This window comes from Lathamus discolor, chromosome 5 (genome assembly GCF_037157495.1).
Source record: "Lathamus discolor isolate bLatDis1 chromosome 5, bLatDis1.hap1, whole genome shotgun sequence".
In the NCBI taxonomy this organism is placed as follows: Eukaryota; Metazoa; Chordata; class Aves; order Psittaciformes; family Psittacidae; genus Lathamus; species Lathamus discolor.
Genome location: NC_088888.1, coordinates 121,672,019 through 121,698,775, shown reverse-complemented (window position 1 = coordinate 121,698,775; position 26,757 = coordinate 121,672,019). Strand labels below are relative to the sequence as shown.

The window sequence follows — 26,757 nt, the reverse complement described above, 5'->3', positions numbered from 1 at the left end:
ATAGTAACTGCGTAACTGGGGCCTGGCTGAGGTTACCATGAAGCTCTGTTTTAAGCGTGGTTGGTGGTGGTCTACGGTACCATGACAGACTGGGCAGGAATTGACTCAAACTGAGTGTCTAAAGTAGATGGTTTTGGGTTTTTTTTGGAGGGTGACACCGTGAGCTTTGGTTTCGTGTTTGATCTCTGTGCCTGGAACAGAGAGCTCATGGTTCCTGTAGCAGTAGAAGGATTGGGTGGGTGGCACCAGCCAGATCCTCACAGGCACTTTAAATACATTTAGAGTTGATGTCTTGGATGTAAGAAGAAGAGAGAGCATCACAGCACACTGTAGCGTTGTTCTGTTGGAATTGGAGGCCAGAAAAGGGTGTAGGAAACTACTGATGTGGTCACATACCACTACTGATATAGAATCACAGAATCACAGAATGGTTTGGGTTGGAAAGGACCTCAAGATCATCCAGTTCCAACCCCCCTGCCAGGGGCAGGGACACCTCACACTAAACCATCCCACCCAAGGCTCTGTCCAACCTGGCCTTGAACACCGCCAGGGATGGGGCATTTGCCTTCATCACATGTCACTGCTAACATGATCATCAGTTACTTTGTATGTTAAATGAAAACAGAGTCTTAAGATTGGGGTGTGCTCATGTACTTCATAGCGTCGACACAGCATATAGGCACAGGGGGTGAACTTGAGATCCTAGAGAGTTCTTCCATTCTGGCTTTTGTTCTTTGTTGCTTCTGGATCTATGGTGACATTAGTGCCCCCATAAGTCAATTGTAACATAGTCCACAAAGCTTCTTGGGGCCCATGAAGCTCCAAGGGGACTGTTCTTTCTTACAGTCATCTCCTGTCCATATTCACCCTGCAGGAAATCTGCTGCTGCTCCTGAACAGGGCCAGATGCCATCAGGCAGCGCTCATCTCTGTCCCACATGAGTTGTCATAGAATAGAATCATAGAATAGTTAGGGTTGGAAAGGACCTCAAGATCATCCAGTTCCAACCCCCCTGCCATGGACACCTCACACTAAACCATCCCACCCAAGGCTTCATCCAACCTGGCCTTGAACACCGCCAGGGATGGAGCACTCACAACCTCCCTGGGCAACCCATTCCAGTGTCTCACCACCTTCACAGGAAAGAATTTCCTCTTTATATCCAATCTAAACTTCCCCTGTTTCAGTTTTAACCCGTTACCCCTTGTCCTGTCACTACAGTCCCTGACGAAGAGTCCCTCCCCAGCATCCCTATAGGCCCCCTTCAGATACTGGAAGGCTGCTATGAGGTCTCCACGCAGCCTTCTCTTCTCCAGGCTGAACAGCCCCAACTTCCTCAGCCTGTCTTCATACGGGAGGTGCTCCAGTCCCCTGATCATCCTCGTGGCCTCCTCTGGACTTGTTCCAACAGTTCCATGTCCTTTTTATGTTGAGGACACCAGAACTGCACACAATGCTCCAGGTGAGGTCTCACAAGAGCAGAGCAGAGGGGCAGGATCACCTCCTTCGACCTGCTGGTCACGCTCCTTTTGATGCAGCCCAGGATACAATATTGTCCATATCAGTTGGGCTGTTTGGTGCAAGCTTTGGTGGTGGTGAATATCTTGTGATGTACGATGGTACCAGAGACTGTGCATGGGGCAGCTCTCCATCCTCAGCTATCATGAGTGCTGTCCATGTACAGCACAAGCTGGAGTAGAAACTGGAGTGTTTTGGGGTTAAACTTTCTACCCTGAGTAAAGACATGAAAATTGGGCTCATAGACCTGTTCTCAAACACCTTGAGAGGGTGACGGCTTGATGGCCAAGTACATCTGTGAATCAAACTACAACCAGATACACAGAGAGGGGGGTTTTCTTGACTTGGTAGCCCAGAGAAGCATGACTGTAACAAGCAATCGGTCACTCTAAGATCTGCTTTGAGTGCTCCAGCTTGAAGGGCAGCAGCACCGAGCACAACCACATCATTCAGGGAAGCATTCTGAGACTGCTGTAGAGTAGTTTAGGAGCCAGTGGCACAGAGATGAGAGGCTGAGCACTGTGGGGTCACCGAACATCAAGCCCCGCTTCTGCATTCCCTGTATGGAGCATGTGTTCCATGTGGATTTTGGGGTGTCACACTCTCCAGTTCCTGCCTTCCCTTCTTACGCCTGAACTCCCAGCACCTCATCTTCAACAGTGACCAAGTTACTGTAATTCTTCACCATCAAATTTGCCTGTTTGTTTCCAGGAGCTCCCAACACGGCAGAACTGAGGATTTGCCGGGTGAACAAGAACTGTGGAAGCGTAAAAGGAGGAGATGAGATATTTCTGCTGTGTGACAAAGTTCAGAAGGGTAATCCTGTCGAGGTCCTTCCTTTCCTGGGGAAATGGGGAACTGAAGCCCTTCAGCACACTTTCGGTTGGGTGGTTTGGTTTCATAACTTAGCTTTCAGGTTCAGAGGCACCTCAGTGCCTTTAAAGTCGTTTGCTTTGCATCCGAATTCCGAGTCAGACTCCCTTCTGTGTTCCCCTTCTCCCTTTTTTCCTGTGCAAGTTTTCAGTTCTTCACCTTACCAAGCACCTTCTGTTTCTAACGGACCAGATGATATCGAAGTCAGATTCGTCTTGGACAACTGGGAGGCCAAAGGTTCCTTCTCCCAAGCTGACGTTCACCGTCAGGTGGCGATTGTGTTCCGAACGCCGCCGTTCCTCAGGGACATCACCGAGCCCGTCACGGTGAAGATGCAGCTGAGGAGACCGTCAGACCAGGAAGTCAGTGAACCCATGGATTTCAGATACCTACCAGATGAGAAGGGTATGGCTCCAATTAGCTGAGATCCTGAAAAGCCATTCGCAGTGCAAACCTTGAGTTGATTGTAAGCTTCATTAGTAAAAATACCACAGTCCTACTTCTACAAAGTAGATTTTGGGGTTTTAGAAGTAAGAGTAGCCAATTTGTTTCCTCTTTCAATGAAAGTATCAAGAATTGTAGAATCACAGAATAGTTAGGGTTGGAAAGGACCTCAAGATCATCCAGTTCCAACCCCCCTGCCATGGGCAGGGACACCTCCCACTAAACCATCCCACCCAAGGCTCTGTCCAGCCTGGCTTAGAACCCACAAGTATATCCAGGTCCCTGAGCGAAAGCAATCCCAAGAGTGGGTTTGCCTTTACCTGAAGCAGTTTCTTGGTTCATTAATGCTGTCATGTCTGAAATACATATCTTTAAATAGATCTTACTACAATTAGGTGCCACTAGTAGGTTATCAAAGAGAAACGTAACCCTTTTCCCTCCCTTTCTCTGTAGATCCGTATGGCAACAAAGCAAAGAGGCAGAGATCAACGCTGGCTTTGCAAAAGCTGATAAAGGACTGTGGTAAGGAAAATATTGGGGTTTTTCTTGGTTGAGTGAACTCGCATCGAGGTGGAGTTACTTTATGTAAAAGCAAATGCTCAGTGTTGACTCAGTGCTTTCTTCCATCGCAGGATCAAGTGTGACAGAGAGGCCCAAAGTGGCTCCGTTCCCTGGTGTCCCTCCTGAAGGGAAGATGATTAAGAAAGGTAGGGTTTTGCTTTGAAATTGATCGTGTCCGATGGCTGTGGGGAAAGCTGGAGCATTTTCAGAGGGGCACTGAAGTTCCCAAGACAGTTCCTGTCTCTTACTCCCTTCTCCAGATGCTTCTCAAAGCCTCAGCCATGCTGCAGCTTCCCCTTTGCACAGGAGAGGGCTGCACCACCTTCATCTTGAAGTTCAGCCTTGGTTTAGATAATGACCCATTCTTCTCTGTGTTCCACCTTTCAAACAGTCATAGAATCACAGATTCAATCAACTGGGTTGGAAAAGCCCTTTAAGCTCATCCAGTCCAATCCTTACCCCAGCACTGCCAATGCCAGCACTAACCCATGGCACTGAGGCCTCATCTCCACGGTGTGTGCACACTTGCAGGGCCGGTGCCTGCAGCCCTGCCCTGGGCAGCCTGTTCCAATGCCTGAGCACCCTCTGGGGCAGGAATTGTTGCTCAGCTCCATCTAAACCTGCCCTGGTGCAGCTTGAGGCCGGTTCCTCTTGTCCCATCCCTTGTTCCTTGGGAGCAGAGCCCAGCCCCTCCTGGCTCCATCCTCCTGCCAGGCAGTTGTAGGGAGCCATCAGGTCCCCCCTGAGCCTTCTCTTCTCCATCTGAGCCCCCCAGGTCCCTCAGCCGTTCCCCATCACACTTGGGCTCCAGGCCCTGCACCAGCTCCAGTGCCCTTCTCTGGCCCTGCTCCAGCACCTCCATGTCTCTCTTGCAATAAGTGGTGCAGAACAGTCGCTGGCCTTCCCTCCTCTATGTTTTAAATTCAGATATTCTCTTGAGGGTTTCTTCCTTTAAGACACGGGTACTTTTGACTATGCAAAATAAACCCATCAGTTCTTAAGTGTACCTGTCACGTTCAGCGGTTGCCATGGGGGGGTGAGATGGGTTGCTGTTTTAGATCTCTTCTCTGTCTTCTCTTTCTCTCCCTGGGGTCCACCCTGTAGAGCAGTTAAGCTAGTATAGCCTGTATAGTCTTACTAAGACAGCACTGGGTTTGCCTTTTACCACTTGTAATTTAAAAACCCATAAAAAGTGGCATTAAAACACAGTCACATCTTTCCTTTCCGTAGAACCAAACATGTTTTCCTCCTCACTGCTGATGCCAGGGTTGGGAGCCTTGGACAACTCCAGTCAGATCTACCCTGTGTGCAACCAGATGCCCCATGCGCTGGCGCAGGTGGGGCCGGGGAAGCAAGACACGCTGTCCTCATGCTGGCCGCTGTGCAGCACCCTGAATGCAGGCAGCAGCCTGCTCGGGGCACACACACAGAACAGCTTTGGGGCAGACATGTCCCAGCCTGGTGCTCAGGGCAGCAGCTCCCTCCCAGCTTTCCACAACAACGCTCTGACCTGGTCTGATGAGAAGGATTCGGGCTTCTACCAGAATTTCAGCAGCACGAATGGGCTGGGAGCGGTGTCGGTGTCAGGGGCAGACATGCAGAGTGTGTCCAGTAACAGCGCCGCGCACGCAGCTCATCCCTCCAGCATCTCCACTGCGCCCATTGTCAGCATGGAGACCGATGACATGACCTGCACCAATATGAACTTTGACAAGTACAACCCCGTGTTGAACACGAGCAGCCCCAGGCAGCAGCTCCACGCGGTGCCTCCAGCCTGCCCATCGGGAGCAGCCCCGGGCAGTGTGCCCTTCAACCCGCAGCCTAACTTAGCTGACCCAGCGCTTTACAGCTTTATAGACCAAGAAGTTTTGAGTGAATCAAGACTCTCCACCAACCCCATCCCAAACCCGCAGAGTCGCATTGCAGATAACCAGTACTATGACACCGATGGTGTCCACGCTGATGAGCTCTATCAGTCTTTCCAATTTGATAGCATACTACAGAGCTTTAACCATTGAGCGGGTACACAGATGCCTAGCTGTGAGAAGAAGAGTAACTTACCCTTCTGGAGTCCCTGCTTTCTCTTTTAGAATGTTGCTCTGCAAGTTTCATGATATATAAATCACAGCCCAAAGAGTGGTGCCCATAAAGGAAAGAGAGGTGGGAGGAGAGTTTGGGGTTCTGTACCTTAAAAATACCTTGTTATACCTATTTTTACACTGTTGGAAAAGGGAACTTAAATCTTCCTGACCTTTGGGAATTGCAAAAGCTGGTGTCTTCAGAAGGGTTAAGATTTCCAACGCTTCACAGCGTTAAAATTGGTTGAAAAAGAACTATTTTATTTTTGCTAGGAAAATTGAATTTAAATTTTATTAGGACAGCAACTAAGGGAAAAAACCTGCACATGGGCACTCTAGTTCAGACTCACCTAACCCTGTTCAAGTTGGACTCAACTTAACTTGAAAGGTTTAGGTTTCTTACCCTCGTCCATGCAAAATATTCTCCTAACCATCATCATGCATTGATATATATCTTCTTTTTTACAGTCTAACCACAATCCATTTGCTTTGAAGGCAAATTTACTCTTAAAATCTTTTTAATGACTATGTCATTGTTAGATGTATTTTTAACAGACCGGAAGGTTTGAGTTTTTTAAAGAGTCCAGCTCTGTTGTAAATGAATCACTGCACAAAAGAACAAACAGCAAGTGAGGACTTCTCTGCACTTCATCCCAAGTGCACTGTTTTAAACGACGAACCCCATTGCTTTAGGAATGGAGCACGCTGGTATTTCTCTGGAAGTTTTTTTGTGCACATTGTCATTTTGAACTGGGGAAATCTGTTGAGCCGAAGCATCTACCTGTTCTTTCCTCAGGTATCGTGGCAGTTTCCTGCTATGCAAGTGACTGCCTAAAAAGAAGGCTCAGATCCTGCCTCCCCACCACAAGACAGCTTTTGGGGCAGAGCTGGAGGCAGTCCTAGGAACAACTCACAGCCACTGCAGTCTGTGCTAAGTACAAACACTCCTCTATGCCGTGCATCAGAAACCAGAACTTACTGCCTTCCACATGATTCCCAGTCTTCCTTCTTAGCCTGAGTTGTGAGATGTTCAGTGGCAGCTCACATAGGTGTAAATGGCTAGGCAAGACACTCTGCATCATAGGGCTTTGCCGGTTTATTATTAATACTATTATTATTTTTTAAGCATCAATACAGCAAGAAATACTTGAGTATTTCTTAATTTACACAACTGTTTGGTATGGCAATTAAGGCTTAAGAATCTCACTGTTACTGTCTGGCAACGTAAAACCGCACCAAGGAAAGAAGCAATAAAAAAAGCACACTGATATATAAAAACCCCCCAAACCACAATCCCAAATCACACAACTGTTGAGGTGAATAGCTGTACACAAGGCAGAAAGAACACCAAAAAGTCCCCGTGGTTTATAGGAAAGCAATGACTCTTTAACTGCAGAGTTCATTGCACTCAAAGCAACAAGGTGCTGCCTCTGGAATGCATTACACCAGTTCCATGGGTTTGATGGAATATGCTCCTTAAGACAACATGTAGGATAGATGAAGTTTGGAAAACTGCTTCCCCTAACTCCAGGCATACGACACAAGGAATTCACTCTTTGTTTTAAAGCCATTTTTCCCCCCCTCTGCATAGCTCCTCTGCAGTCCTAAGTAATAGAAAGACCAAAGAAATACAACGAAGGCTCAGAATGTGTTTATTCAGCTCTTTTTGTTGTTGTTTGAAGTTCTCAATTTTAAGTATATTAAATGTAAACATTTTCCTCACTTCATAGAAAGCTCTTTATGTTACAGTTTGGTTTTACTGTATAATTAAAGATTTTCAAAGTTCTGTTTTCCTTTGTAAACGGGTCAGTTTGGTAATTAAAAAACTGGTTATACCAAGTGCTCTGCTTCTGCAGCCTCAGATTCATGACATCCCTCACCACAGGAGAAATGGGAGAAGGTAGGTTATCAGTTGCCTTCTAGAGGATTTTCTGCTCATGGGTACTACTGGCCATGACAAAACCTTAAGCAGTGTGTGCAGGAAGGGGTCATCTTGCATTTCCTGGGGTGCAGCAATTGACTTCTTGGTCAAAGAAGAGAGGACAAATGCTTCCATGCTCAGCTAGAGCTGGTACAACACACAACAGCTTTATTCCAAGTCCTTCCAGTGTGAAGAAGGATGGTGCTAAAGGAAAAAGGACCTAAAATTTTCCACCGTTTTTCATGTAACACTTTTTCATCTCACACACACATAATGAACAGGTTTTCTTTCTCACAAAACATCCTCTTTGAGTACTTGCAAGTAGATATTTTACATTAAAGTTGTACAAAGTACAGCATTTGTCTTTAAGCTCAAAGAGGCGAGATCGAGATGAGACATTAGGCAGAAGTTCATCCCTGTGAGGGTGCTGAGGCGCTGGCACAGGGTGCCCAGAGAAGCTGTGGCTACCCCATCCCTGGCAGTGTTCAAGGGCTGGAGCAACCTGGCCTAGTGGAAGGTTTCCCTGTTCGTGGCAGAGGGTTGGAACTGGATGAGCTTTAAAGTCCTTTCCAACCCAAAGCGTTCTATGATTCTATAATTAATATTACTGCTGCAATATTCATTAGAGCTTCTGACAATTCAAAGTGTTTACCTTGTATTAGAAACATGAGGATTTAAACAGAAGTTAGACCCCCAGATTACAGCTCTCACGTTCATATTTTCACATGGTCACTGAACAATAACCACTTATAGGGCTGTAGAGATTTTTGCCTCGTCAGCTGACTTTTCCTTCTCAATTGGATGCTTCACATTTATCATAAACAATTTGGGAATTTTCAGTGTATTTATCTCTCCACATTGTATGGAGAAGAAGTTAGACCCAGCACATTTAGTTTAACCCTTATAGCCTTGTTTATCCACACTTGAATTGTTACTATGATCTCCACTGTCACCAGGATAACGTACAGCATGGTGCAGAAAGCTGCGGCTGCAGTAGGGCAGGAGTCCTTTCTGCCTCAGGCTGGTTAGCTCCATTTCCCCTTGGAACAGCACAACTCATGCCTGTTGTGTCCACAGTGCGGCCTTGTTTACATTTTTTCCCCTTTAGTTTATGGAATTTATAAATCATATCTTAGCTCCCTTTGAGTTTCAAGAAATCCCATTAATAGGAGACTGAAATTCTCTTTTGTCTGTCTTCTAAATTCAGTGTAAGTTTTCCATCATTCATGACACTTCCTTTCTGGGTACAGATCATTGTCTGAGACAACTATGCCTGGAATCTGTTGCTCATAACAGCTTTAAGACTGAAAACAAAAACATACTGCTCTCTGAATCATGTTCCTATTATTTTTGTGTTAGCTTTTAGGAGCTCCTTGAAGGTGTATTTATTAATACCTTTTTGAGCCTTCAGCTGAAGTTATCCTGCAGTTGTTCTATTATGAGGTCCTGGCAACCACTGAATTGAAGGTAAAACATCTCAGTAGTCCCAAACAGTGGTTTGTCTTGGCAAATATTACCTTTATTTATGAAATGTTAATGAAGAGCCCTTATATTCCAAACCTTAATTTCTTGTTGAGAGTTTAACTCTTCTGTACTTAAGTAAGCAGAAGCGTCTTCCTAGTGAATTAACATGATACAGGCATAAAAGTGGCTTTTCCTAAAGATGTAGGTGGTGCTTTGCATGAAACATAAAATAAGCAGAGAAAAAACCCTCAGATCTTCCTTATTCCAGGAAGTTCCTAGGCAGTGTTCAACTCTTACAGGCACCCATCCAAGGTTAGATACTAGAAAAAATGTATTATGCTACTAAACCAAAGTTTTTTCTCTGTCTTGGTCTCTCAATAACACCATTCTTTGCTATATTTTATATCTGCCTGCACTTTGAGGTTCCTGGTATTCCTGTTTTTCTTTACATTTCCATTATGCACCTCTGCCAGGAGTTCCCAATCTTTTTATACATGGTGACTCAACTGGGGAAATCCTATGCCTGAAGAGAACTGTAACCAGGCCAGAGAGCTGCTGAGGCCTCAAGTACCTCATCTGTTCTTTTCCTAGGAAGCCTTGCTGATGTTTTTAAATGAGAAAAACTTGGGTGTAAGTGCAGTTTTCCTCTGAAAACTGGTTTTCCCTTTGAAAAGTACTTAGTCTGGAAGGCAAACTGCCCTTCTCCAAAACTGACAGACACTGCCCAAAAAGCAGTTAGCAGAGAGTGAGGCACCACCTCCCTCCCAGGCACTGTTGGTTTCAGTCACCCTCATTTGGGGGATTTCCTGCATAAAGAGTACTTGGGAAAAGTTAGGACTGGGTTTCAGGTAACCCTGTGCTACCTGCATCCAGGTGACAGAAGCTGCAGCGCCCAATATAAAAACAGTTTAAAATAAATAAATAAATCTGGCTTGAGGGAGGGTTGTTTTTAATGAAAACATTTCAATCTATTGCAGAATGGCTATTTGATGTACTTGCTGAGTACCCCCTTTGCACATGTTATACTCTTTTCCTTTAAAAAGACATAATATCGATACAGTAGCTTACCAAAATCCTTTCATCCACAGAGGCAATTAAAATAAGGCTAGAGATTGAACCAACACTACCTGTTCAGAGGGTCTAAAGTTGATTCAAAGTAACAGTATCCTTTGGCAGATCAACATGATCCAAATGTTCAACAGAAATCAGTTTGCAGCCCAGCTCTAATACTATACAGTGCTCAGTAACCAGCTGCTGACAGTGGAGCTGCTTCTTCCTCGTCCCAGCTTGAAAAGTTAATTATCCAAGGTTGGAGGCCAGTCAACATCAACAGACTGAAATGCACAGGAAAAAAATAAAGGCAAAAATGAACAGACTTGATATTTTACATATATAAAGAAATTTAGTAGCACGCTCTATGCTTGTCAGCACTAGGTTTACAGTGGAAAGAAACAGTAAATAAATGACACTAAGGTATGAGACATGGGACATGACAAGCAGGAACTGGTGGCATGAAACAGCCACTTCTTTCTGATTGCTCTGTGTGTGTTTGGAGAGAGCTTTAGGAGCCAGGCTTTCTTCATAAAGCAGAATCACAACTCTTTATACTACTACTGTCCAGCATCATTTCATGGAGGGCTGCGTTTACAACATTCATCTGTTTAATTAGAAACATGAACCATCTCCACCTTCTACACATCCTGCATATGGGTCATGATGCTGTGAAAACAAACAACTTGTGGATTGATGCCACAGAAATATTCAGGTATTGGGCAGTGCAGGCAAGGTTCGAGTAGAAAACCATCGCCTGTCCCCAAATCTGCCTTCTGAGTAAGGAAAACTAGACTAAAAGAGTAAGTTGTCATGCATTATGTGCAAGAGTTATCTAGGGAACATCGTGAACAGTTATCCTGACTGTTAGTTAAAACGGACAACACATGCCTGGCACTCTGCTAGAAGCAAATGTAATTACTACAGCTTGGATCATGTCTTGCTTCCCTGAGGCTACATCTCCACTTCCCTTTGGGCATCAACTTGTTGCTCACCTTCTTCCAAAAGCAGCACACCCAATGCTTCCACAGTATCACCATTTGCAATCACAAAGCAGGGATCGCCCCACAGCACATTAACCACCTTGGCTCCAAGACTGCCTACATTAATCATACCTACTCCTCAGCTAATCTACAATTGCATCAAAGGAGTAGGCTCTTAGACTGAGCTAAAATGCATTATTAGCAAGATGACTAATTATTTTCAAGTCCCTAAACATCTTTCATAGTTATGACCAATAGCTGCAGTGACACCTATCCGTATGAAAGTGATACTTATCAGCCTGAGCCCCATCAGGTGTTCCTGCTTTCCAAACTAACTCAAGTGCCCTCTGCAAGCTCTCCTTCTGTATTATCCTACAAAAGATATGCAGAAACCTGTAAGGCTGTTATGCAAAATGTAACACATGTGCAGCTCTCCTGAAGTACATGAGAACAAGCATGTTGATCAATGGCTATTTGAAACTAAAGCGCGTGTTTTAAATGAACCTTGCCAAACCATGAAGTTAAGTGTTAAATCTGTATCTCTACATACATTCTTTTAACCAAAACAAATTCTGTCTTTTCATCTGACGCCAGCAAGTGAGCAGATATAATTTCTTGCTGTGTTTGAACCAGCATTGAAAAAGGAACTCAAATCTCTCCTATTTTTCAAATTGAAAAGAAGTGATGTGCTACATAGAAAATGGCTAAGCTCTGCTCCAGTTTTGTTTTCCAGGTTGCTAATCACAAGTGTCATCAATTCACGGTATGTCTTCCCATCCCTCCCTGCATGAATTAAGCCAAGGAAGCCTGTCCTGTGTGTCAGCAGGGTGTAAACCACTATTTTTGCATTAACAGCAATTTTTCTATTAACTGTGGTAGATTTGGTTAGAATAATTCCACTGAAAGCATCTCACAAATGCATCTACCTGACTAATTTGCAGGAAAGATAAAGAACAGACAACTTACTTCTACATCCAGCTCCAGAATGTCAGCAGTTCTGTTCAGTAGGGAGCCAATATTGGGCTTTGTTCTTCCAAAGTCTCCATGCACAAATTCTTTAATGTAGCTAGAAAAACTGGCTAAGGAAAGGTGTATTTACCACAAAGAAATCAAAATAGTGCTTTTTTCTACTCCTAAATCCATTTGCAGTGAATAAACATCCTGTTAATGCCATATCCATCTTTAAAAGTCTTGGCTTTTGACTCGGATGCCAAAACCTGCACTATGGACCTACATTTTCTATTTCATTCCAAAGTGAGTGGTGACAAAAACTCATTTATGACAAAAGTTGCTAATTTGTAAGTAGCAGCAATCTGCAGTGCATTAAATATTGTGAAAAACCTTATTTTCTAAGGTGAAAAGTTTTCAGTTAAATTAGAAAAAGCTTAAGAGTATCTATCTTTAACCAGTATATTTTTATAGTTATCACATACTTTAACAAAGTGGTCATCACAAAAATACATACACGTGGAGACAGTATTGTTGAGTGAAAGCCTGAATGTGAAATTCTGACATAAAAGCAAAAATTAAGCAGCAACATATGAGTGCTGAAGAGCAGGGACTTAGAAACACGCAGTGATAAAAGCAGGAAACTTCCCATTACCCAAATGACTCTCATCAGCAAGCTGTAAGCATTGTGCAACAGCTTCTAAGGATACGTTCCTGCCTGAGTCTTCAGGTGCAGGCGAAAATGATGCTCGTCTATGTACTCAGATCTCATGGTGTGAATGATCCTACATCTTACAGCGAGAGGCCTCCTGTGAAGAACCCGCAGAGGTGTCTTCTGGTCGAGTTTCAACTCCTGTTACAGGAGGTAACAAAATTAATGAGGAAGGAAATGTGCAATATACAACACATACTGTAACAGTCGTGTATTGTTAAGCAATCACATCTCTTTTATACTGTATTACAGTAGCTGAGTAATCCTGAGGCAAAGCTAAGTTTTGCTGTGTTTATCAAAGGAGCTGAGGACAGCCATCTCAAAGGCTAAATGAGAAGGCCTCATATGAACACAAACTAATGGAATCACAAATACAGAGGAATAACCTTGAAATCTCCATAGTCCTCTGCTGGAATGACTCCAGGATTCAGAAGCACACTGAGAGCCTCAGGGCAATCAAAAAACTAAAAAAATCCCACCCACAAAATGCTTTGTCTAAACTACAGCCAAACCCCTAGAAATAAAAGTGAGGGGAAAAAAGCCTAAATGAGATTAGATCTCAGAGCACTCTTTTCATTCCCCACCCCCTCTCCCAAACGAGATGCAGCAGTCTGAAAGGCAATTTCTCAGGGAGTGGGCATGCTAAGAAAAGAGCTTCACAACAGTTGTCTCCCTGAACTGTAATGGCTCAAGCCCTTACTTTGAGAATGATTTCACAGCCAAGACCCATAGGAAATGGTACAAGACAACAAAAACTGAACAGCCTTCTCCATCAGCAGCATCTCCCTAACCAACACTCAGAGCAAGCTCTCATTGACCCAGCGTGCTGCTTACACTGAACACTTCATAAGGCCTCTTTGCATTATTTACCATAGACATCCCAAACTCCTTATTGCTGCAGCTGTGGAAGAATGACTTTAGAGCTTGCAGAACTAAAGACCTTCTCTGCTCCTTGCACTGCTGCAAAACACTATCTAAGGTAAAGAAAGGGGTGCAGGTGCCAGATTTCCCCCTCTCCCATTTGCTAATTTTTATATTTGGTCTACAGGAAGGTCAACATTATACAGTAATGTGTTGGCTTGGCTAACAGCCAGCCAGCTGTATTGCTAGGACAACAATGGGGAAAGTAAGGAAGGCTGAAAAGGGAGGTATGGGAGTCCCTATAGCAAGAGAAACCCTGATGATAAAAACACCAAACCCAGAGAAAGAGATATGCCCATGGGTGCACATAAACTCTCCCCTAAGGCACCAGGACAGGCACTATATAAATTAGCAAAAAGAGCTACCTTGATATCATCTAGAAATGCAATATCTTCTTTCTGTATTGCTTTGTCTGTCCATATTAAGGCACTGTAGGTCTTTGTCTTCTCCTCTTCACCTTCTTTCATACGACCAATTGCCTCTCTAAACAAAAGAAATTAATTACTCCCATAATATAAGGATCATTGTATAATGCTGTGAGCAAGAATACTTGCAAAACTCCCACAGCATCACTTTGAAATCCCTTGCCAGCGATAATAAATACTGACCTGGTGACAAGCTGTAAATCTCGAACCTGTATTTTGTCTGAAGAGGTATTAATTGTCTGTGATATTTAAAAAAGAATCAGTTAGAAAAACTGCTCAGTTAGAGCAGAAACACATGTTTTATGAGTTCCAGGAGGTGCAAATGATTTACCTGCTGAAGCCTCTTCATTTCCTCAGCAGTAAAATGTATTCTACGAGGATTCACAAGCTCAATTGCAAAGGGCCTTCCTGGCAACATGCAGAGTCATAAAACATAAAAACATGTTGTTCTAAATTAACGTTTGAATTTATGCGGGAAGGTTGGAAGGTGTGAAGATTGTCTGCTGTTATGCAAACAGGGATAGGACTTGCGGGTTTAGGGACGTAGCATCAGATGGAAGGAAAGAAACAAGGGACATTTTTTTGGCTACTAAACCCCAGTATCAGCAATAAGTGCAAATTAAAACTTCCCAGAAGACATCTTGTACAAGTCTGTGCTAATTAAAAAATAAAATAAGAAAAAAAGTTAATTAGCTTATTTTCTGTCACCTACAGCAATGCCCAGGTGCAAGATGATGTTAAATCCCGCTCCCTCAGCTAAACATCTGTTGCAATAGCTGCACTTTCTGTGCTCAGGGCCAGGGATGATCCCTAGTATAAGCAATGCCAAGAACTACATTACAGATCAAACAGCAACTGGAACACATCATTGTTACTTTGGACATTTTCTTTCCCCTCGTCCTTTGGCTATAGCAGCTTCAGCATATTGGAAAGCAACTGACCTTTCTAAAGGACCCAAGTTCAAAAGGGAAATAAGGCCTTCCACTCCCCAGTGACAGTGAGGCAAAGGAGGACCCAACAGAAAACAAGACAGGAATCAGTCTGATACAAATGGCTTAAGAATAGGAATACGATCCTCCCAACAAGCTATGCATTTCCACGTATTTGTGCAGCAAAGACACTCAAAAAGGCCTTCTCTTTCAGCTGGATTTATGAAATGGTTCAGTCTTTGGGAATAAATACATAGATATCACTAAAATGTTTCTGAGACTGAATTTTAGAGCATGCCTAGTCACACACTTATGCACTTAGCATTAGAGCTATTAGGGTATCTTCAGCTGACTATTTTGTGTGTTTCTGTGTTTCACAAGGGATGTTTCAAACCTTACCATTGCCTAGTGTTCTTACATCCACATCTTCTCTTCCAGAGGAAGAAAAATTAAAGCCTATAACAGATTAGAACAAGGCAGGTGAGATTTGATTTTGCATTTTTAACACTCTACAGCTTTTAAAAGGTGAAATATTTTCTTCCTGAACTTGTTTGCACATCTGCTTTGAAGAGCTATCTTTATAAAATGAAGCCTGCACCTCAGGAACAAATCTGAGACAGTTACTGCTTACTGATGCACAAGTGTCTTGAAGAACATTCCCAGTTCCTTGGCCTGAATGAGACTGTGCCAAACTTGAAACTGTCCTAAAGTAAAGCAGCACAATCCTACAGGAATTGCACTTACTAATTGTGTTCATTTCTTGTCCAGATAATTTAAGTTTATGAATAAAATCAAACTGAGCTGTCTTCCTCCAAACCACAACATTTTATCCTAAATATATCCAGTAATTACTAAAGATACCTGAGAAATTTCTGCTGGTCACATATCTGGAGAAAAGAGAAAGAAAACTCATGTCCAGACTGAAAAGTGACCTCTGTGTATTTGGGTTTTTTTCATCTTTCAAGCTACAAAAATGTATTGTTGGGTATTTAACTAAATAATAGAATCATAGAATCATAAAATAGTTGGTCCTTTCCAACCCTAACTATTCTATGATTCTATGATTTAGTTTCCTTCACCATATCGCTTACACCTTTAAGCTTTGCCTGAAGGAGGGACTCACTTAGGTATGCTCACATCTCTCCTGTACTGGGAAGCCCAGAACTGGATCCAGTACTCCACATATGTCTCCCCAGTGCTGAGTAAAAGGCAAGTAAAAGGCATCTCCCTTGACCTACTGGCAGTCATCTTTCTACTTGTTTATATCTCTTCTCAACATTACTGCCCATGCACTACCACTGTGGTAAATCTGCAAGCTGGAATCAGGTGTTACATAGTACTGTAACCATAACATTCACATCATCAGATCAACTGAGGAGCTATTTTAGTAGGATAAAAGACTGCATCTAGTCCCTCACAGATCACAGATAAAAAACGCTTCAAAGTTTTGACTTGGAAGGATAGAAGTGGCATAAAGAAACAATTTTTTTCCATTATACTTTTGTATTGAGTAGCTACTAAGAAAAAATATTTATGATAAGAAAACATGTCAAAGATACTTACTATCTGCTTTGAATTCTGCCATTAGATGCTCTGAAATCAGCTCTTCCACTGAGGATTCCAGCTTCCGCTCCCCATCAATAATCCAGGGAGTCTGAGGCAAATTCCTTGAATATTTGTTGTATCTTCCTGTAAAAACCAACTATGTCACCTGCAATCATTCTAAATCAATGGACCAAAGCTCTAGTATTTCACATTTCATTTTCACTGGAGCCTTGTGAACACAAATATAGAGGCTTAAACCTGCTGTGCCTACAAGAATTTCAGACTCCGAGATGGCCAGCTTAAAGGTAGACTTGGAGCACCTACTGCTGCAGTCATACCTTCAGGCATAACCAGAGAAACAAACTGTATATAGCCTGACACAAAAGGGAATGAACCCCAGAGGTTCAATGCCTAGTCTGAGTCAATTCTGAATGGAAAAAAAAGGGGTTTTAATCAGAGTATGGTCTTGAACCAGCCTCCCATGTGCCAAACTAGTGCTGTACATATGCCCGTCCACCAATGCATACATGCCCCAAGAAGTCCCCTCACTCTCGTACAGAGTTTCAACCCAAGTTCTGCCATTGTCTGAATGTTTAACAAAAGAAACCCAAACTGAAGTGCTTTGGCTAATTACAAGGAAAACCATGTGAGCAAAATGTCTTAATAATAAACCAGAATGAATTTCAAGAACCTTGCAAAGTTGCCATGCAAAGCAGTTGCCATCCTCTGACTAATTCCAGTCATAGTCTCATCTTATGTCCCGCTAGCATGCTGTCTCCTGTGACATAAAGACTGCTACAACTAAAGACCCAGTCTGACATGGATGACCAAGATGAGCTTTCTTATTGACAAGTTTTGTAAGAAGTGAAAATATGCACAAAACGAGGAACTCAATCATACAGAACAATGAGTAAACCCCTGCACAACAAGTTTCAATCTGAAACCTTGCATATACAAAATAAAGTTCAAAGCAGCCGGGCATATTATACTGTCCCTCTGTCATCTCAATTCTTTTGGTTTTCGGTATCATATTTTCCCATTTCTAACAAGGTTTCCTTCTTGCATTTTGATCTGCAGAAAAACCCACACTAACAAATTGGGGAATCTGACTAATACTGTTTCACTGGGGCATATAATGAAAGCACTATGACTAATCACTCAGCTTCACACTGCTAAATTCTCTTTCCATAAAACGGAAAAAGGAAAATATTATTTTTTTATCTCTCAACTCCCCATTCTAATGATTTTAGCTTTTGAGCTGAAGAAGAGTGAGTTAAAAAAACAATAGGTGTTTCTCACTTTGACAGCTTTTTCTGAACCCCTAAAATAAAACTTGGGGGGTGAAATCGTCACTAAACACCACAGATAAGGTCAAGAGGGCAATACCAACCGTGAAACTGTGCTTGCAAATTAAGATCACATCTCTTTTAGTAAGAGAAAATAAGTGCACTGTACTCAATAAATTCTAGTCGGGATTTAATTCTTCAAAAATTGAAGATAACATCCTGTCTGGGGTTTCATTCATTGGTTTGAGAGAGCTATAAACTATAAATCACAAAGCCAGTATTAAACCACATGTGGAAAGCTATGTCTCTGTCTTCCTCTCCACACAGATGAATTCTGACCAAACCATCCAATGAAGCAGCCTAAACCAGTGTGTTTGGAAAAGGCTAAGAGACACTGGATATCTTGGATTCATGAAGATGTACATCTAACTGTTCCCTCAGTGATTAAGAATAAGAAACAGGTAGGTACAGAACATCAGCTAGCCTGCCATTAGAATATTCACTTTTGCATTTTTTGCTTTTATTTTGCGCTTTTTCCTTTATTCAGGATTTGTACCATCCTTTTAAATAGTATGCTGGATTTAAATTGCAGGGTTTAAAGAAAAAAAGAAGCTGTTTGCTTACATTTAAATCAGTGGCTGTTTGTACAGAGGAGCAGGGGAAGGGTAGATACTCTTGCAAGCAGACAATAAAACAGTTGAATCATCTCAAATACAGGACAGCAAGTGTTGTTGCAGTACCTGTCTCACCCAATTATTTCAGATGCTATCTTGGTTTCGAGGGGTGGGATCTAGAAAGAGCTAAGCTTTCCAAAATTTAATCTTTATTAATCCCATTAAGATTGGCAGTTTTGGATGGAATAATATGCAGACAAATCCAAAGCAAACCTGTTTCTGGATAAACCCACTCAATGAGCAGAGAAAGTTGTTTTTAAGTATTAACATCACCCTGTGCTGTCTCTAGAAGAGAGAATTCTTCCATCTCTCAAAGCAAAACAATGGCAAGGAGTAGCATTTGTTAGCATATTTGCTAAAATATCCAGAAGGAAGGTGTGTGCACACTGGGAGCAGCCCAAGTGACATGCTCCCCTCCTGCAGCTCCTACCACGGGAACCCTACCTTAGCCCAGCTGCCTGCAGCTCCCACTCCTCTTCAACCACATTCCACCACAGACTATCTCTAAGTTTAAATTCACAGTGTAAGAGCAGAAAAACAGTTTTGATTTGAGCCTGTTATCTGTAATTTCTAACTTCTGACAAAACCTTCAGCAAAGGCAAGTTTAATTTCTTCCCCTTTCAAATAAGTCCACTCTTGGATAGAGCAAGATTTGTTTCTGTGCTCCTTATACTTCAATAAAGGAATCAACAAATAGCAAGAATCTTCTGGGTCTCATTGCAGTATTACAAAGTTATGTTTAAGATAATGCAGCAGCAAATAAAACAGATCACTTTACCAGCCACAAAAACTGCACCATTATTGCACTGAATTTCCAGAGCAACACAGAGGTTCTTTGGTGAACTTGGGGGACATGGAAAATGCCTGTATAGAAAAAGATTAAAAATAGAGTTATACTAGAACATGGTGGAGCATCATCATAGCAATAATGGCATGCAAGATGATGACTTCAGTTAGACGAAACAGCTATGGTGTAAACTCAGTATTCACATTAAAAGGTGGAAGAAGAAATGGATAAACATTAAACAAATCAAAACCACTGCATTGCAAATACTTTTGTCAATCTGTCATCAAGCATTCTCAAAGTATAACACTTCAAAGTGTGTTAATATGATACACTACAGCGATAGCAATAATGAAACTACGTACTGCATGAAAACTACCTTCAGGACCTATTACTAAATCTTGGTTGGAAATCAAAGTAAAGATTTGATTTTTGTGCAATTAAGCACAGTGAACTACAGAGTAAATGTCTATTGATGTCTTCCCACTGCTCGTGATTTTTACCATATTACAGGACTTGGTGTTTTCTTAAAACTCAACTCCTAACATTTTGGAAATATGGGAAAAAGTCTTTCTTGTAAAGAGAAGCTTGCCTTGTAAACTCTAATGTGCAAAATACAGAAGGAAGTTCCATGATTTCTAAATATCTTTTGTGGTTTTGGGGACATACATAAGATTTTTAAATGTAAATGATTGGCAATACTACAAGGAACTGTTTTCATTTCTAACTGTTCTAAATCACATGCCAGCCCAGAAGTCAGCAGTGCTGTACTGCCAAAAGCACCGAGCAGAACTGCAGCTCTCTTGACTCACAGTTTCTCCTTCTGAGTTAATCAACCAGAGAGGCACTTCTACTAATGGGAAAAAGCCCATCATTTGTGTCATGTCCAGTTATATCCATCCTCTGTATCTTAAGCATTTTAATATTACCCCTTAATTAAAAGATCTGGAATGACATTCTATTACCAGAAGAGGAGAAAACACAACACATTTTACCCAGTAAACTAGAGAATTTCAAGAATTAAAAGTTCTTTTATAGACATCTTACCACTACTTACCCACCTAGTATTTTCCTCCTCATCCTAACTCTATACAAAAGCACAATACTAAGAACTAGTTTCAGTATATACTTACTTGAGAAAATCCTCTTCTTTTATCTTCTCTAGGGCTTTTATAACTGCCATTCTAGTGAAAACAGACTGCACAATGAAATAAAAAAATGAGTTAAGACCTAAGAGAAGCTAAGAAAGGATACACTAAGGAAGAAAAAACCCTAAAACATGTACACTGTAGGATTCTCACAATATAGTGTTTTTGCTTGTGTTTTATGTTTCCTTACACCTCAAAGCAACTCCATATGAGTAAGAACTCACCATGATCTTGACCCTAACTTTAATAGGACAAACAGCACCAGGTAATTTTGCCAGATTCTATTCAAGTCACTTTACTCGCAACATGAAATCAATACGACTAATACAGCTGACAGATTGGAACATAACAGTTATTTAGTTGTAGAACTAAGATTAGCCCCTTTGTTTCTAGACGACAGGTACAAACTGTAGTATATGTTTACTCACTGCTTTTACATAGAAAATATAACAAGACTTTCTGTCTGTAGTTACTGCATACTATATACTTCCAAATAAACCTACTTCAACTCCTGAGAATATCCAATTGCTAAGCCTGACTGTTGGTTAGCTGAAAGAAATACTACGCATATCTCTGGAAACTATCTTATTTCAGAAGATATACAAAAGTAAGAACAAGAAAAGTTCTGAGGTCCAAATTTGCAAAACGGATTAAAAACAGAATCCTAAAGCCATGAACATAAAACATACATATAAACATATAAACCTAAAAAAGCCTTCCCAGTCTCAAGAGTTAAGTATACCTAAGCCCCAGCTTTTATCTTGGCGAGAGCAGGCATCTAGTTCTTCCCCAAATAAGACTGTTGAGTAGGTATCTGTTTATGAAGTTCAAAAGCTCATTCATACTCAGAACTAAGGGCTCTGAATGGTAGTGCTTAGCAATTCCTGAACTGTGGAAGGCAAGCAACTTCAGACTCCCAAGCTGCATCAATTCACAATGGTGAACAGATAGTCAAAGTAGTAATAATAGTACAGTAATGGCAGGAATCACAACTACCATCCTCTGTGCATAGCCAGGTGCTCCTGTTGATATCTCAAGTGAGGCTAAGGCAGAAAACACAGAATTTAGGTTTCTAGAGCAGGAGAAACAAGTGTTGTAACAGGTGAGGTGGAATCCTGCTTTACGAAGGCTGAGGACAGTAGGTCTCTTGGTCAGCTATGAGATCAAACCCTACTATCCAGGGTTTTATCCAGTCAGGTCCTGAAATCCTCCAGGGATGGACCCTGCACACCCCATTTGCACAACCTGCTCCACTGTCCAACTGTCCTCATGGTAAAAATAGCTTTTCATGTCTACTCTGAACCTCCCATTTCAACTTACTTCCACTGTCTCTCATCTTTCACCATGCACTGTGATGAACAGTCTGGCTCCCTGTTCTTGATAATCCCTCTATTGGTAAGAGATTCAGTTGGGTCCTCCCTAAAGCTTTCACTTCTCCAAGCTGCAGAAGTCCAGCTTCCTCAGCCCTTCCTCACAGGGCATGTGCTTCAGCCCCCTGATTTGATGGCCATGTGCTGAATTTCTGATTTAAGGATGGTGTGGTTTGTTTTGCAAACTGGATTGGGGATTTGGAAAAAAAAACCCTGAAAAAATTGTCCCTGTTTGGGACAATTTAAGTCTTTGCTCTAACATGCAGTTCCGGGATGCTTTCAGGATAGCTGGTCTTTCTCCTTCTAAGCATAAATTAGAGATAATAGCACTGCTCTTCCTTGTAGAACAGATGAACTGGAAAACCCTTAAAGTAGCAGCATGTTTAAGTAACTGTCTACAGCAGACAACACAGAAATTTTCACTCAGAACCCAGTTTTTATACTACTTCTCTGATTAACACAGCCCTTGAAGCTTTAAGCACAGCTTCTGTGTAACCATTAACCTCTGATGGCTCTTCAGAGCTGGTATTTTTTGCTCTAGGTTCCCCTGCATCTTGTTGCCTGTGTGGTTTTAACAGCCAGGCCCTGCTGGTTTAGCTCCTTATTTGGGATTTTCCCCCTTCTAAAGGAAAGCAGTGCAGCAAGCAGTGAGTTACAACAATACAATCCTTCTAAAAAGACTTGCATTTCTCGGTCAGGTGGAGTAGAGTAGGCAGAATTCCTGGGTAAGACTGCCTATGCCAAATGTCAGGAGACTCTTCACCAGAAAGAATAAAAGGCCTTGCAGAGGCTTCTGACAGAAGTTACTTATTCTCCCTCTGATCAACTGTCCTTATATCAGTTTCTCTCCAACTGTTTTTTTACTCTTACACGTCCTCTTTTCCATCAATGAGTGTGTGCATGCTCAGGGTCTGCAAGAAGTGGCAAGGTCCCTTTTCTTCCCTCCCCCTCTGCAGAAGCAGATAGGATAAAACCATCCTGCATGTATTGTATCTTTCGTTCAGGTCAGAGGACATAAAAACTGCAGTGTGATCATTTTCTTTTTAGCTGTGGAGTCCCATCTTCACAATGTGACTTATCTGAACAGAGAGCTTGAGGATCATCTTTTATGCTACTTTTAATGCATGACAATCAACTTCCTATATATTAAGGGAGGTATTTACAGAGAACATTCCTAAAATTATGGCCTTTAGAGAGTCTGGAAAATTAATGACCTAAAGAAAAGCACCAAGCTCTTAGTTTTCCTAAGCAGGGACATGTTAAGTGAATAAAGGAGACAACTTTATTTTGAGACAATAGAAAACTAGAGAGATTTCTGATGAAGGAAAACCAAACATGTAACACTGATGGAATACCGTGGTTAGTTCTTCCTTGTAGCTACTGCTGTGAAAATCTGAATGTCAGAAAAGAAAAACAACAATGATGAGATCCTACCTGTTTGTTCTTTGCTGGTTTGAAACAGTCTGGACAGGCTGTGGCTCTAAATAAAGAAATCAAAATTAGCTGGTACTCTTACAGAATAAGAGGTAAATAAACAGACCTAAAAGCATAGCACGTACACAGTCTTTCACCAATGTGTCCAGTATCTCACTTCCACAGCTTAGCACAGAGCAGATTTTACAATTAACTTTATCCTAAGCCACAAGCGGCAGACAATGTGTGATGCCTGATCCAGAGAGAAGTCATGGACAAAGCTGTGTAAGGCTCTTTTGCTCTGACACAAATGTGTCTCAGCTTTGAGATGGGATGGAAAAGCACACAAGCAGTTTAGCTGTCAGTCCCTTCCAATCCTTCTCAACAAAGGTCATGATCAATTTTTAAGTTCCATGCAAGATGTGCTGACATCTTGAAATCTACACTTGCTGTTCTTACACAACGCACACTACAAACTAGAGGTTCAAATTGCTGCTTTTGGATAGGAAAATTCATTACTAACCCCAGGTGTTCAATACCATTTGTGCTTTGCCTCTTCAAAAGGAAACTACTGGTTGTTTCACGAAAGTGAAAGCCAAGTGAATGAAACACTTTTTCTGAGTACTGTAGAGGAAGTTGCTGTTCCTATTAGTAGATTTCTATGTATGCAGTTAGAGATGATTTCTAGCCTCCAACACAATTTATCAAGCGTTGCTGGTACTTTTCAAAGCCTCTGTAACTACTTTAGACTAGAAGGAAACAGGCCTGTCCTCTTGTTGTTTCTTGTACAAGGAATTTGCCTGACCAGTTTGTGACACAAAGCATCCCAAACTCCATCTTCCACTATTTCAATATCACCTTACCTTTAATCAGAAATCTCCAAATATAAACTATCAAGAGCCAATTCAATCTTCCATGTCAAACCCAGCACACCCACCTACACATAACTGTGGAAGAACAGCTTGAGAGATGAGAAATTGCACACACTATACTTGGAAACCTCACCCCAAAGCGTACCTGAAGGACTTCTCCAGCCTGAAACAAGATCCTACTTTGCTTCCACAAAAAAACATGACTGTCATTACTAGAGCATGACAATTGCCAAATTTACCCTATTTACAAAAGAAACCAAACCATTGCCTCAGAATATGCCCAGAGCCAGCCATTCAGAGGCAGAATGCATTGACACCTGAGAAGCTACTATGTAATTAAATTAGGTAACATGCTATTACTTCAGAAAAATGTCTATTAAAACCTTAATTGCTCTTTAAGTATGCTACAAAGAGAAAGCAAATAAAGGGATATTGTCAGGTCACATGGAATAAAGCTGAGTAGTTGGAATGTAGAATGGAACTTCTTTACAGCTTTCACCGCTATAACTACTCCGCTCGGAGCGCTGACATTGGCACCGTGACATGCTCCACATGAGTACTTTTGAAATGGCACAAGAAGTATGGGTGAGCTGAAAATAAGAGCTGAGAGGTTTCAGAGAAAGGAAAAGCACTACAGGAAACAAGAGCTGATCAAGTAAAATGAAATAAATAAGAACAGAAGGGTGCAGGATCCAGAAACACTTGAATTTTTACAAGATTGCAGGTACCATTCTTCAGAATTGTAGTTTGGCCTGACTAATTTCTCCCCCTTTTGCCCACACTTGAAGAAGCTGGAAAGATGTTCAGCAAACACTGGTAATCCATTCCTCCAAGTACCTCGTCTGTCATCAAGCACGCATTCTCTCCATCCCCCAAGCCAAGCCATGTTGAAGATGCCATTGCTGAAAACCAAGGAGGTAGCAAATGGGGCATTCAAAGATCACAAACTGCCAGAAGGGGTAAAATCAGGGAAATATATAGAAGTTGCAAAGGAAATATCTAGTCTCTAGAGATGAATTTACTATGCAACAGAGAAGTCTATGCCAAGCCTCTATCTATGCTAAGATTTAACTTGCAGTACAGCACAACTGATGAAACTGAGTGAAACTTTGATTTTCCAAGAAGCATCAGCAATGGGAAGAGTGAACCTGATTATTCAGAATGTACTACAGAGTTTGAGAAATCAGATTAAATGGCAGTCAAATTCACAGAAATATTTTGCTTCTTTGTGTATAGCAAATACCCAGCTGGGCCAGACCAAAAACTATGGGTAGTGATCAGGGAACTTCTGTTTTCATCAACCAGCTAAATTGGATTAACTCACTTACAGCCCTCCTGCCCGTGCACGTCTCCTATAGGAGCAGGAAAACCCGCTCAAAAGACCTCAAAAGATTTCCCCACCCGCATGGTTTGGGTTTATCTTTATAAATGACACAGCTATATGGAAAAGGGCTGAAACTGAACAACTTACCTGAATGTTCTCCTTCCAGTTGAAATTCTAGATTACTTGTTTATTGGCTTTAAAGCACAGAATTATCCAGAGATGGTGTTATTTTAATTCTATCTGAATATGAGGAAGTTTAGATGCAGCCCCTACTGCAGTTTATAAACATGGCGTATTCTCATCTGTAGCAAATCCAAACCAACAATGTTGCACAATATTTAGATAAAGATCTTTTGTTATTTATATAAAAACTTACAGGAAATGGCACTCCTCATCTGTTTCTGGGTGAGCGAAGACCACACTAACTTCAAACAAACTCTAAATTGAAAAAACAAAAGACAAAAGCAGAAGCTAAGAGGTTTTTACATAAACAGGGAGGATATTCTCAAGCATCCTTATTGTAGGATTAGGAAAACAGTAAAGAGGTAGGCAAAAGAGAAAGTAACCCATTTATTCTACAACAGCCTCTATGTGTGCCATAATAGCATTTGCATTTCTGAAGTAAGCAAAGATTATCTGAGAGCACTTCAAAACCATGAGTGACCTACACATCATAGACAGCGGCCCCATTCTGCGCAGGGGGAACTGAGTCAGAGGCAGTGTATGCTCAAAGCCTATTACGGTCACTAAACTTCACAAACCTTCAGGGAGAGCAGTGCATAGCATGGAATAAAGATAAAACCCTGTAGTAGTCACCACTGTAAAATTTTGTCAGGGGCTTTGTTTGCAATGACTGAATGGCCTTGGGGCAAAGAAAGGCAACATGTCCTAGTGGAGTGACAGCTAGACCAGAAACTCTAGTGTAATCTCAGTTCTACCCCCAATTCCCTCTTTGGCCTTGGGCAAACAACACTCATTACTTCTGTTATTCAGATACCAGAATACCTCAAGAGGGCTATTGAAAAGATTGGCTAATATTCAAGAGCCTTGTAGATAAAGAGCACTACACAAGTAACTTTTATGGTACAATGATGTCTGGAGTGGCTCAGTGCCTAAGCACTGTGGAGCTTTTGCTAACTTGGTATGCAGGAAGTTTGTTTCTTCTTGGATCATCTGCAGGATAGCTGAGTTTTTCTTTCTTCGCTAAGACAAAAGGCATGCTTTCAATTAGCACTCCTGGGAAAGGACAATCTGTAATTATAATGAAAGCTGACAAATCAAGCTAAAGACTAAATGAGCCTAGTCCTGGGGTCAGTTTTATGGCTGAGGACAAGTTAAAACTGCAGACTGCCTTGTCAGCAGGAATTTTACCTTCAAGATGAACGTCATGTTCAGTCAATGCATTTCAGAACCATTTTAAGGTTAGTCAGAATCTGGAAGCGGAAAACAGGGCCTGAAAACACATTTCTATTGCCTACTTACAGGTACTGCAGGTTCCAACATGCCTATCTCTA

At 41.8% G+C, this 26,757-nt stretch overlaps 2 protein-coding genes across 9 annotated transcripts in view; one reads left to right on the top strand and one right to left on the bottom strand.

The window, feature by feature from the left end:
• REL (REL proto-oncogene, NF-kB subunit) overlaps positions 1–7,314 on the top strand; it is a 35,524-nt gene extending 28,210 nt beyond the window's left edge. For both annotated transcript variants that reach the window (XM_065682450.1, XM_065682449.1), the window contains 5 exons: positions 2,230–2,334; positions 2,584–2,796; positions 3,289–3,357; positions 3,468–3,542; positions 4,627–7,314. In XM_065682450.1, the coding sequence (XP_065538522.1) occupies positions 2,230–2,334; positions 2,584–2,796; positions 3,289–3,357; positions 3,468–3,542; positions 4,627–5,414 (1,250 nt within the window). In that variant the 3' untranslated portion in view covers positions 5,415–7,314. The remainder of the gene's footprint in view (positions 1–2,229; positions 2,335–2,583; positions 2,797–3,288; positions 3,358–3,467; positions 3,543–4,626) is intronic.
• Positions 7,315–9,791: 2,477 nt separating this feature from the next.
• Positions 9,792–26,757, bottom strand: part of PUS10 (pseudouridine synthase 10) — a 31,698-nt gene continuing 14,732 nt past the window's right edge. For all 7 annotated transcript variants that reach the window (XM_065682398.1, XM_065682400.1, XM_065682401.1 and 4 more), the window contains 12 exons: positions 25,620–25,681; positions 23,069–23,114; positions 20,250–20,314; positions 19,111–19,196; positions 16,391–16,516; positions 15,227–15,283; positions 14,230–14,306; positions 14,082–14,137; positions 13,839–13,956; positions 12,551–12,693; positions 11,859–11,958; positions 9,792–10,193 (listed from right to left, as the gene is read on the bottom strand). In XM_065682398.1, coding sequence (XP_065538470.1) covers positions 10,155–10,193; positions 11,859–11,958; positions 12,551–12,693; positions 13,839–13,956; positions 14,082–14,137; positions 14,230–14,306; positions 15,227–15,283; positions 16,391–16,516; positions 19,111–19,196; positions 20,250–20,314; positions 23,069–23,114; positions 25,620–25,681 — 975 coding nt within the window. In that variant the 3' untranslated portion in view covers positions 9,792–10,154. The remainder of the gene's footprint in view (positions 10,194–11,858; positions 11,959–12,550; positions 12,694–13,838; positions 13,957–14,081; positions 14,138–14,229; positions 14,307–15,226; positions 15,284–16,390; positions 16,517–19,110; positions 19,197–20,249; positions 20,315–23,068; positions 23,115–25,619; positions 25,682–26,757) is intronic.